Source organism: Phalacrocorax carbo, chromosome 21 (assembly GCF_963921805.1).
Source record: "Phalacrocorax carbo chromosome 21, bPhaCar2.1, whole genome shotgun sequence".
In the NCBI taxonomy this organism is placed as follows: domain Eukaryota; kingdom Metazoa; phylum Chordata; class Aves; order Suliformes; family Phalacrocoracidae; genus Phalacrocorax; species Phalacrocorax carbo.
In genome coordinates, this window is record NC_087533.1 from 5,884,287 (window position 1) to 5,897,053 (window position 12,767).

Genomic DNA, 12,767 nt, shown 5'->3' on the forward strand with positions numbered 1-12,767 from the left:
AGCAATAGCAGAAACCACAGTCCTCTGTAGCAGTATCTGTCCAACTCTCTCATGTAATAGAGTCTTCATATTTTCCAGAGGAAATTATAGCAGAGGAATCCTCAGGACCCTGAGAAGGAGTTTTTCACTTTTAGACCAGTTAGAACTCATTATTTAGGGATGATTAAAAGTATAGTATACAGTTAAATTGGAGGGAAAGCTGTCTGCAGCACACCTAGTTTTACCAAAGAAATTACCTGCAAATAGAAGCAAAGCTGGAACAGCTGTGTAGGGGATGGAGAAAGGTTGAGAATAAGTCATGGCAGAAATGAATGCTCTCTAATTCAGCCAAATAAAGACTGTTTAAAGGTAATCTTCCAGGCTGTCTGAAATGGGTAGATTGCTGACAACCCCTTTAATCAAGCTCTTGAAAATAAAATTGAGAGGGGAGGATGTAACCCAGATAATGAAGAATTGTATGGAGTCATGCTGGAAACAAAGGCAAGTGGGAGAAGGCAGGTGGGGGAAGGTGGCAGAACTGTGTGCCAGTTCAATTTAATTAGTTCATTATCCCTAATTTAATTTCAAACTTTGTTAAAGATAAATTAGATTTGGGAAAAGTCACAGTGGGACTGGGGAAGGAAGTCAAGGGGCACTGGCTGCTACATATGTTAAAAAATATCAGACTGATATTGTTCCCTTCCCTTTCACTACTTACAAATGAGATTGGGGAACAAAGCCGGAGCAATGTGACTCCTGGCTTCACGTGCTGAAGAAAGGTGAAAGGAGACAGGGAAGTCTTTCCCTTTGAGATGATGCTGGCATTCTCCAGCCGACCTGCTTTGGCCCCACTCCCACCTGTGAGGAGTAAGCACAAAACACTGGCCAGAAAGAAAAGGAGAGCTTGTTCATGTTCACCTGGCCAAATAGAAGCTCTGCCAAAATTGCACTTATTTTCTCTAGCCCTTCTTTCATGCCCATATGAACTGACTGATAAACAGAAAGAAATAGGTTTTGCTGACCCAGTATATTGTCAACAGGCAGCCCATAAAATACTACCTCATGACCCCTTCTGCTTCTTTCAGTGTTGGATGCTAACAACCAGCTCAATTTACACAAGACATCTACTTATATTAACCAACAATCTCTTTCTTTTCTGCCTATTAGACCTTTTCAGTGCACATATTACTACAAAGTCCTATGCTTCTCTGTTGCATGCTCAAAAAGCAGATAAACCTACCTGCCCATGTAATTGATAATAGATTGCTAACCTTGCTAAGAGACCCTCTTACCTGTTATGTCTCACTAAAGTTCAACCACTGAGACAACTCCTCTTTCAGGTTAGCTTTATCCAGAAAGTTGAGCTATCAGTTAATTACCTACCTCTATAAAACAGGAGGAGAGCATGGCTAATTTTTTTTTTTTCCCCCCAGTTGCAGGTATGGAAAGGAGTTCTATAGTGTTTGAGATTTCTTGAGAGTAAACTGTACAGTCAGAAGTCCCCCACTCACTCAATACTTGGTTACACTCTCCCTAGCTGTTAGCCCTTCTTTATCCCTTTTTATCAGCTGATGCAATCAGAAGAATAGCAATCAGCTGTTCTTTGTTCATTCCTTCCCCTATGGTATGGATCCCTGTTTATGCTATAGAATTTGTATGAAGATAACTGCCTCCAGGCTTGAAGTATGTGTTGCCACTGCCTGCCCAGTTTTCCAGCCACAGGGTCGTGCATGGTGCAGTGTAAATCTGAGCCTTGAATTCTGTGGAAGACTAAACTTTCGGTGTACATATAGCTCCCTCCTGGGAACGTGTGAGCTGTAGGTCAGGGCTGCCTAAAGCAGCTAGGAAGAGATTGTAAGGGGTAAGGTAGAGTTAGTGAAGCATCCTTATGTCCCTTTGCTTGGGTTCCTCCAGTTAAACAGCTACAATGCTGCACAGCACGTCTCTACCTTTTCATTTTGCAATTAAAAGCTAGAAGTGGACAAAAACCTCATGAGGTAGCTGTGGGAATGGCCCACCCAAATTTCAGATACCAACACAGCAATTCTAAATAGAAGGGGCTTAGAGCCTATTTTTCTTTGCTATCTGGCCCAGTGAGTTCACTGACTTTTAAAAGCTTAAGTGGTGGGATGTACAGTTTTGCCAAGAAAAGGGAAATGAAAATCACATTGACCTTAGCATTGCTGCTGTTTTACTGGTGCTCAGACAAACTTTCTGTCCTCTAGCGGCCTTCGTTGCTCTTAGTGAGATTGTTCCTGAAATTGTGTTAAGACTGTGCAGCCCTCCAACTTGCTTGTTGTCTCTTCTAGCAGTCTGAACCATCAATACATTATTGTCGACGCTTTGTTTTCTATATGATCTTTTAAAGCATCCTGGTGAAATATTTATCCAGGAACCGGCAGCACATGAGCAGAGTAGATTGTTCTGTTCCTTCAGGCATTTTCTCCTCAGGGTCAAATCCTGTCCTTTCCACTAAACAGACTGTTTCTGGTATTTTGAAAGAGAACAAGGAAGGGCTCAAGGGCAAGTTACTTGCTACAACCAGCCCCAGTTCAAACCACAGGCATAAAAGGTGATTGCCAGTGCATTTGCTCTCTCTTAGAGAAGAGATTAGCCCTTGGTGAGAGCCTATGAATATGGGTTGGTTTTAAAGACAAAAAGCACTGTCCTCGCTAGATGTCCCTCCTGCTTGGGTCATCTTGCAGGGCTTCAAACCGGAGGAAAGGGTCTGTGAGCAGGGAGGAATCCTTCCCATCTGCTGCCACCCTCTGGGGAGCCAGATTCCTGGGCTGTGGAAAAGCTCTGCCCTCCTGTGGGCTTACAGGAGCGTCCCCTGCAGGCACACCAGGATAAGCGGGGGTGGGGCGGGGGTCTCTCTTCCAGTTGCTGCTGTTTGCATGGAGCTTTCTGAGAGAAAAAGGGACTCTGCGATTTTTGCATTCGAACAAGCAGTGTTTCTACAGTATTGCTTGCCACACCTCTGCAAAATTATCTCAATAGACATCAAAGTACTTTGGACTCTGAGGGGTTTTCCTTTCATTTAGCACTTAAAGAAGAATAATCAGATTTTGCAAAGCATCCATAAGAATACACTCCATCAGAGGGAAGATCATGGGACCGCAGAGCAGTCTAGATCTTGGAAGTGTTTTATATTCTCTGTAGTTGATTTGACTTACAAAACTGGCCCCAGGGCTTTCAGTGGAACTGCTCACACAGGTAAAGCTTAGTACATGCACTCCTATCTACTAGGTAAACATTAGACACAATAACCTATTTTGCCTCCAGAGCCCCTGGTCAGACATATGTGCCCTTTAAATGAAAAAGAATGAGCCTGGATTAGATTAATGATGCATAGAAGCACTGCTATTTCAAACCTCAGGTGTGGGAGAGCTAGGAAGACTGAAAAAAACCTGTTCTTTCTTAGGCGACTGCTTATTTTATCCAGAGAGGCAGAGTGTTTACAGACAAGGGGCAAACGATGCAAAATCTATACATATTCATCAGCAATATGGATATTTTGGGAAGTGAGACAAAAATTTTGAAATGTGAGGATTTAGCACCTGAGTTTCTATTTTTCTGAAGCCATAAGCAGAACTGTTTAATTTTCCATCCTATTTGTTATATGTGTGTCTCAGCAAGGAACTGAAGAGTTGTATGTTTTATGGCCAATGATCCCAGAGTTTTCACCCATTGACTTTTGTCTCTACTTACAGAACTTTGGAAAGTGTCACTCAGAGATATCGAATGCGAGTGATTACCTGAACCACTGTTACTCACATGAAGATCGATATCTGGAGAAGATCCCTCATGTCTATACCCCCTTGTCAGACCTCCCACAAGATCTTTATCTTCATCATTCTGACATCTCCTTCTGCTGCCCAACTCCCGGTTCCCGGGCTCCTTACATCTGTCCTAAGGAACAGTATGTTTAAAGTGTCAACAGAGCAAAATGAAGAAGCTAATGTTTTTCACTTCTCCTGATCCTGTTGCTCAACAACCAAGGCCTTTTAGATCCCCCCTTTGCCATTGCCTATTTTATTTATTGATTTCTAAATTTTGGTGCAATTGTAATTGACATGATTAGGTTAAGTATCTGCCTGGCTTGCTAATGCTCAAGGGAACACTCTGCCTTTGCCCACGTCTCATTCAGTACTCGCTTCTTTTCTCATCCTGGCCCTCCTGTATTAAGCTGGCTATGTGTATGCATGTGTATGTGGGTGACAGCTGCCCTGTATTGGATGGGATGTGTCCAACCTGATTAAATGTCCGTAGGTTCCCTTGTGTCAATTTCTACACTGTGCACCAAAGTAGCTGGGTGTGGATTTTCACAGCCCTTGTTCCAGCTTGTGTGAAGTTTTACAGCACACCCAGTGCTTAAATCTGAGGCTGTATCTTTTTTTTTTCCCTCCTTTGGAGAAATTTGTTTCCCCCTTGGCAGTGGCGATAGGAAATCACTGTTGTGAAGAGCTAAACAGTCAAGATTGCTGAACAAAATAATAAGATGCTTATAATGAAAGATGCTGAAAACCAACCCAAGAACAGAGAAAAACGCTTGGTTTAGGGGTTTTGTTTCTGTCCTTTTTTTCTCTCCTGCTCCCACTCCCAATCTCTTGGATTGACTCTTTTAAATCCAGATGGCATGGGGACATATTTTGAAGCCAACACATTTGGAGAAAGCATCCTTTAAATAACTGTCTTATAACCTGAAACCCAAGGGGGGGAAAAATTAGAAAGACAAACATTCTCTCTCTAATTTTCCTTTTCAAAGCCTAACATGACCCCCCACTAGCTTTTCCCCCTCTCTTCCTTGCATCTGTTGATTGGAATTTTAAAATGAACTCAGGCAGAATATAAAGAAGAAATCATGATTTCAGGTAATCTTCTTGCTCCTAATGAAGGATAAAAGCCAATAGAGGAATCTGGCCTTTTAACTTTTTTAAAAGCATCTTAGGTTTGGGGCTACAAATTTTTTGCTATTGGAAAGTGTGTGTGTGTTTAAATCCAAACATGTACATTCCTGTGACCACAAAGTGTTTTAGAAAAGGGAATTTATCTTCACATCGCATTTGTATTCACCTGTATTAGATGAAAAACAATTATAGATATACGCTTAAATGTATGTAAAAGCAAAGAAGAGGTATGAACATCGAATATAATGGCTCGGTTTCAAGGATAACTTTCATCTGCTTCACTCAGGTATGGCATAGAAGAGATGGCAGCTGGGACAATTCTGAACAAGGGGATAATCCTTCTCGGCCAATGGGCATTTACTTTCCTTTGTCTCGGGTTGGGTATTTGGCATTCTGCAGACATTGCACACTTAACGTCACTCTGGAAACCGTAAGGATGTTTGAGCAAAGTGCGTGTGGGAGGGAGAGATGGGGACCACATCATTATCCTGCTGCCCAGACACCAAACAATGTTTCAGTGCTACTTGTACAAATAAGAAGTGAAACTACCATCAAGATGAAAGCCTCCCCATAAGAGGAGGTATGAATACTATGTTGGATGCTACTAGCCCTGCTCCTGCCATGCCACACAGACCAAGGCACCGTTTTATTTTTGTATATCTGAATCTAAAGAGCTATAGTTGTTCTATGCACTTTCTGTGTTCCTATCACCTAAAGCAGCCTCCAGACTCACCCTGCTTGTCCCTCTTCCTCCACAGAGAAGCACATCTGTGTTCACACTACCTCGTGGATTCCCTGCAGGCTAATATAATAATAATATAGATCTGTATATAAGAGAGAAGTTTATACTTCAGTTAGTACAGTCTGCACTGCGTGAGGATGAAGCCACACACACTGATCCCGCTGGGCCCTTGCATAACATACAACACACCCTTGGAAAACCAACTTTTTCCACCCCCCTTCCCCTGCTTCTCCGGTGCATGTTGCCACTTTGTGCTTTGTGGAGACAGCATGGTAGCTGGTCGCAAGGACAAGATCTCATCTCTGTGGTAGGAAATGGCTGCACAATGTGGGGAGGTGGTTCCTGCCGGGAGGTGGTTTCCCACTAGATTGACAGGTTGTTGTATCAGCTGGGTGACCTGCTCTGCTTGGCTTGGTGTGGATGAAAGGGCACTGATGTATTTCTTGTCCAAGCTGAAATGGCCAGTACCTCTAACAGGCATAGCAGCTTTTGTATGTGCTAGAGCATGGAGCGCTCTCATTCCCGGAGGATCAGAGGACTATAGACATAGCCGTAGAGTATGAAACAACTTTTCCAATACCATTCTTTTGGTCTTGACTGATGGAACCCTTTTTACGTCATTTGGATTCACATTTCTTCTGCCAGACTCCAGAGAATTCAGCCAGTCACTTCCTTACACCAAAAGACTCAAGTGCTACATGTCTTGATTCATATAATGTATTTACCTCTCTTGTTTTTTAGTCAAGATACCTTGGGGTATTTTCTGGTTACCACAGAGCTGGAAATTGGCTGTGCTCGGAACTGAAGTCACAGCTACCACATTCAACCCAGCAAGGGAACTATGCTTTGGAGTCTGCCAAATCTGCCTTTAGTCACTCTCTTTGGAAATGTAACGAGGTGCTGGAAAACCCAGGGGTTTCTGACATCCTGGAATCAACCCAACACCACTGACCAGGGAGAAAAAGCAAGCAGAAGTCAATTACATGCTTCCCTATTCTCATGCCTGTAATAGCAGGATGCTGTCTGCACAGCAGCAATTAAAGTAGATTTGATTTGGAGCCTTCACCTGATGCAGTTTCAAAAAGATCTAAGAATTTAAATGAAAAGTGGAATATGATCAGGTTTTCAAATACATAGGGAAACAAGCTAGATAAAATGGTTCTTGGCCAGAGGAGGCAGAGAACATGTTGCAGGTGGTTTTCTCTGCTGCCCACGGCTGGAGGAACAATGCTTTGATGAGGAAGGGGAAGGCAGAGATACAGACTGTGGCATTATAGAGAAACTCTAGTTGCCTTGTGCAGATTTGAATTTGAGCTGCCTAAAGACGACTGCCACGAATAGTTTTACTGTGCTTTTCAGCAAAGCAGAAGTATTTCCATCTTCCTTAGAAAGTGAAAAACCAAGAAAATCCTAAATTCAAAGCAGTAGTTTGACTTATGCCAGCACATATGTTAAGCTTAGGAATGTCTCGGTTCTCTTTGCCTCTTAATGTTCTCTCTTCTTAAGAACAAGGTTGGTCTCAAAAAAATGGCAAAAGAGAGTCTCCGCACACCACCAAATTCCTTTGTACCCTAGGAAAAGGGGGAAAACCCCTGAAGAAAGAGATGGTGAGATTCAGGTCCATCATTTTGGTTTTACAAAGCTGCATTAAGAAATGGTTCTGATTCAGGGCTCTTATTCCTCTCTCCCTTTCCGTACAGTTGCACAATCTTTGCCTAATGGCTCTTTCCAAACTTTGCTGCACCTGTTGCCACAGGCTTAACACTGGCTTTGCTCTATGATAAGGCTACCTATGTCTGCGGTGACCTTGCAGGCACAGAAATCCTTCTGCAGCAATGCTAGTGAGAGGTGTTCTCATGCCATGGTGGAAACTGATTTTAAAAGATCCCTTCTCCGGGAACAGAGCCATCCAGTAACATTGTTGGGTGGAGACTGCTGAACAGGTTGAACTGGAAACTGGTGCAGTGTGGTCATGCATCCAGTGGGCTAGTAGTGGGAGGGAGGAACTGGTGTTTTATTCTGTGTCTTACTGGTGTGAGACATGAGCCATTCTTCCTGTTACTGGGGTGAAATGCCATAATTTCTGGTCCATATATTGGTGGCACTGACACAAGAGCTCTTGCCGATGGAAAAGACTGATCACAGAACTTAAATAAAAGTGAACAGAAGAGTTGTAAAACTTCTCTCATAGCTGTGAAACTTGTGAGAGGTGCTTGATCTCTTCCTTCCTCCCAGTGCTGACTCCTTCCTGAGTTGTTCGCTACATCCATCTTCCTCGCACATTCACACCCCAAAATGTACAGACACACACGTGCACTCCTGCCTTCACACTGGGCCCCAGGACTTACTGGCTGAGTTCTGCCTGTTCGGGAAGGCTGTCCTCAGGACTAGGTTAACCACCTTTCTTGTTGCATCCTTCACTGTCTGTAGCACGGGCGGGGACATGGGACTTAAATGTAAACAGAGAAGCAGTGTTCAGGTGACCTGCAAGGTGATGCCTGGTGCACATTACTACTATAGCTCTGCCATTGGAGCAATACAAACATAATTATGATGCCCCAATGCTCTATGAGAGATGCCTCTTTCACTTCATTTGTTTTACTTGTTACCTTTTGGGGAAGCCTCCTCCCAGCCTCCCTATGTAGGTGGGTGGAGTAGATTCAGAGTTACAAACAGACAATCCTCTGGGTGAGCAGCTATTTAGAGAAGATACAGGTGAAGTCACCCCCAAGGCCCACTCCTCTCTAGCCCGCTTCTCTTGCAAGTGCCCTGATTTCCTTCTGCAGGCAATCAATGCTTCTGGTTCCATATGAAGGTGGACACTGAAAAATATTTTAAGACAACAAATGCATTGCAGCTGCCTTTGCTGCAAGGGACTGCTAGGCAGCCCCTGCTGCGCTCTGGTGTGCTGCGTGTACATTCTCTGAGAGGGACAGAAGGCCCAGAACCCCTCTGCCCCAACCATAATGCAGGGGGAAGGAGACTGCTCCTCTGCTCCGGCTTAATTACATGCTTTGCTGGCGCCCATGAATCATGGTGCAGTGAGCAGGCAAAGGCTAGTGTCCTGGATGTTTCTTCACCAGCAGCACATGGCGATGAAATGTACCTCGGTCGGGCAGGACCAGGCCCTGCACCAGCTGGTGGGAAGTGCTCCCTGGTTAATCTGGGATTAGCAATAGCTGGATTCACACAAGAAACAGGCAAGAGAAGAAAAACCTGTCTTTAAAGGAGGTCCTCTGGTTAAAAAAGAGAGAAGCAAGTGGTCTGGGGAAAGTGCTCCTGTCTGGGGTGGGGGTTCCTCTGCAGCCCTATGACTGTGGGCAGTACCCCAGGGACAGGTGACCATGGTGCTGGTGGCACAGCCCCAGCCTGGCTGCACGCTTCCACAGCCTCAGCAGCTCAGGCTTAGTCTGGGATCCATGGCAGGAAGAGGAGAGGCCAGCAGGCTGCAGGATGAGGGCTTCCCAGCCGGAATCCTGCCTTTCCTCCTTCCGGGCACTGCTTGCTCTAAGAGGAGGCTGCACAGGCTTTGCAGGGAGTTATGTGTGAGCCTGGCAATCTGCTTCTATGGGTTCACCTTGCTGAACAGGCAGACCCCTGCCCTTGTGCCTGCCTGCCCTGGTGAGCATGCCAACATCCCGCAGTGGGCGGAAGAGCTATATGCAGACAGACACATTGGCGCGTGCATGTGCAAGCATGCGTGCACACGTGGGGGCGTCAGTCCGGTCCAGCTGAACATGCAGCTCATGCTTACTTAGGAGGTGCCCTGTCAGACACATTTGATCAATACACCATTACAGAATTTTTAGCACAAGCCACTAACCCTGAGAATGAAAAATCCCCAGGATATTTTTTAATAAAAAAGCTCCACTGCACAAGGACAGAGCCTCTGCCTCTGGATAAAGACATTTCGGAAAAATGTAGCCACAGATCTGGGCCAGCAAATGGCAGAGGGCCGGGTGGGGGGTCACGAAGGGAGGGTAAGAGGGTCTCTGTCTTGCAGTCAGTGGGTTGAATACAGCCTGTGTTAGCAGCAGCCAAGGCTGGTCATTACCAGGTATGTGTTTATTGGATTGCATGAGGTAAGCTGTCATGACCACGGCACATTTTCCTGAGAACTCGAGTTTCTCTTGGTTGTTTCTCAGAATAGTTCAAGGAGAGCCACAACTCATCCTCAGGGCCAGTGTGGCCCAGGATAGTATGCAGATCCAAGCACTAGTGCAGGATGGTGAAAGCAGACTGCTGGCAATGCTACCCTCCCTTTGCATGAAGACAGACAAGTTTATGCTGTATTTCTGGAATGTGGCATCTCCCCCCAGGACTGTATGTACTTTCTGAACAGGGGAAAAGAATCTGGATTTACCTCCTGCATGGCAGTTTATAACGCAGGTATCATTTGCATGGAGAGTCCCACCACTGCTCAGCTAGAGCTTTGTTCATCTGAGTTGAAAATGCACACAAACACCCAGGCTAGTATCGGAGACACTGCACAGATAAGGCAGGAAAGATGCCCGCTCAAACAGAGGTGCTGTGAAACACATCCATTCCTGCTTTTTTATTTCCCCACAGTTATCAGATGTGCAAGCAGGTCAGCACTTAAGATGAGTTTTGAGGTCTCTTTCTCCAGCGCTGAATGTATAATGATCAGTGCCTTACTCAGAACACAATACCTACTGCTGCGTCACTTTATGTGTATGTAGAAATTTATTTATTGATCTATTTGTATAAAACTAAAATATCAGTATTACTACCTCTTGGATGGCACTAAATATATAAAACATATCAAAATACTTATATAGCTAAAAAGCTATTGTTTTATCCTTTATAAAGAGCTTTTCATACGGAAGCAAAAAATAGGCACCATGGAGGGCAGATGATATACCACAAGTACGGAGTGGAGTGGAGTGGGGGAGCTGCAAATTAAAGGACAGCACAGGAAAGAGCTGCATTAAAGATTCCACATCTCTGCTGTAAACAGGGATGCCTGATCTCTTTTTTGCTATACTGTCATACTCTATTTTCTTTCCCTCTGAGGTGGATGGGAGGTGAGGTTTTAAAGCCTGCCAAGAATGCATCCAGCCCTGTTCCTCTGGGTGAATAGCACCATAGACGGAATGAAATTTCTCCAACCTTCCTCCCACCCCCAGATTCCCCTCCCCCTTGTAATCCAGGCTCAAGTACCATCATTTTCATATCAGTACTAATTACATTAATTATTCTCCTCAGTATAAAACTCATTAAGCTGGAATTTATGGTTCATTAACTCAGAGCCAGAGTTCTTCCTCAGTGCAGTGGTGTGGGGCCAGGATTATTTCTGTCCTGGCTGGGGGAAGGTTCTAATCCATGTCCCTTGGCCACGCTCAGCGTCGCCTGTTGAAGTGTGAACGAAGTCTTGTGTGCTCCTACAGAGTATCACACCAAGCAGGGAAGGTGTTTCTGAACCACACGAGGACTGGAAAGGTCAGCACCCCTGGTGCAGGCCCAGCGTGAAATGCGTTTTGTTACAGTTCAGGGAAGATCAGGTGTGACTAGCAGAGTGAGAGCAGCCAAGGGAATATTTGCAGGCGGGCTACATGCCAGGGTGGATCAGGACTGAGAAGAACGTGTTTAGTGGTGTGGGGAAAGGTTTGCACCAGTGCTCGGGAGGTCTGGCTTCACATCTGGTACGGAGGTGCTGCAAGCCCGCGGAAGCCACTCATAGAACAGGGCAGAGAGGATTTACGCTACTTGACCTAAGGCGACCTGGTTAGGTGGCTGGTCATAGTCAGGAGTGAGATGCTTCTCCACCTATTTTGAGGGCAAGCTTTAATCACTCCCTCAACATGCCATTGACTGGAAAGGCCATCCTGGCTTATGCATTTGGGGTGGGAGTAATGGTATCCTGCTGATATCTCCTCTGTGTTGGTTCTCCATATGCTTTCTCTTGGGGCGGAGGGCTAAGCCAGCTGTAAAGTCCCACGTAGACTCCCTGTGACTCAGTGGTAAAGCTATGATAAGCATTTCCATTCTCATGGAGGGTGATGGTAGGACAGGAGCCCTTGCTGCCACCATCTCCCCCAGGGACACCTCTCTAACAAGCACTGTCCTTGTCTTCTTCTAACGAGTAGCCAGGAGTGGTCTTTCACTGGGCCTGATCTTTGAGTGTAAAAGCAGCCCTGGGAATGGCAGGGAAGGAAGGAAGAAAGAAGAGAAGATGCAGGTCTCCTGCCTAGGACACGGGGTCCAGCCCACCATGTTTCAGACAGGCCTCCCAAACTCCCAGACGTGAGCATAGGCTGCCACAGGAGATGGAAGTGACAGGCAGGCTGACCTCCTAATGGACCCGACTGACAGAGAATCCATTTCCTGAGTGCAGTGCCTCCTTCAATCTGTGCAGGCTTCTACCACACTCCATAATTACTGCAATTAAGCAGTCATGCTGAGTGACGTTAGACAGAGGGTTCAGAGTCATTACAGGCCTGCAGAAGATTAAACTAGCCCTGGATTCAGTGTCTGAGCTCTTCTTGGTGATGGTGGTGATGAAGATTAGAGTATGAGATAGAGCTTTATGAGATGGGTCATGTCATTTGTCATGGTTCTCAGGTCTGCCCTTGTCAAATGTGGCCAACACAGGAGGGGACACAGCACTGGTATCCTGTCCATTCGCAAGGACCTCTGCATCCCTCTGTCTCCCAGAGATGGATGACTGCCCTGAACGGTAGTTTTGAAGGTCTGGAAGGGAAAGGTCATTGTGACTTGCACAGAGATGATAGTGATTCTCGATGCCTACATGTCTAATTTGTCATTTGTCAAGCACAAGAATAAATATGCAGTTGGATTTGTGCAAGTGAAAAGTCCCGTGAAGCAGAGGGGAGTCCGGTTTCACATTATTCACTTGGTACTGACCACTTTCTCTCTCTTCTGGTCCCCTTTAGCTAGGATGTACATCAACACCATGGCAATCATGGAGTTTAAGTCTGTTTCCCTATGGTTTTATACAGCAGCCTGATTAGTTGAGCAGCGGCCTTCCCTAAGGTGCTTGCTGACAATAGCAGAGGACTTAGACTGGAGACAACCTTTTTAATCCCACAGCTGTACTCCCTCCCTCCTCAACCTTTTTTTCCCTTGAGGGCACCCAGTGTTTTGCAGACCTACTT

The 12,767-nt window shown here is 45.4% G+C and overlaps 2 protein-coding genes across 3 annotated transcripts in view; one reads left to right on the forward strand and one right to left on the reverse strand.

Moving 5' to 3' along the window:
* Nucleotides 1-4,272, forward strand: part of NECTIN1 (nectin cell adhesion molecule 1) — a 104,187-nt gene extending 99,915 nt beyond the window's left edge. For both annotated transcript variants that reach the window (XM_064470944.1, XM_064470945.1), the window contains one exon: nt 3,693-4,272. In XM_064470944.1, coding sequence (XP_064327014.1) covers nt 3,693-3,911 — 219 coding nt within the window. In that variant the 3' untranslated portion in view covers nt 3,912-4,272. The remainder of the gene's footprint in view (nt 1-3,692) is intronic.
* The window catches only part of CBL (Cbl proto-oncogene), a 569,152-nt gene that overhangs the window by 279,719 nt on the left and 276,666 nt on the right, over nt 1-12,767 (reverse strand). The window lies entirely within an intron of this gene.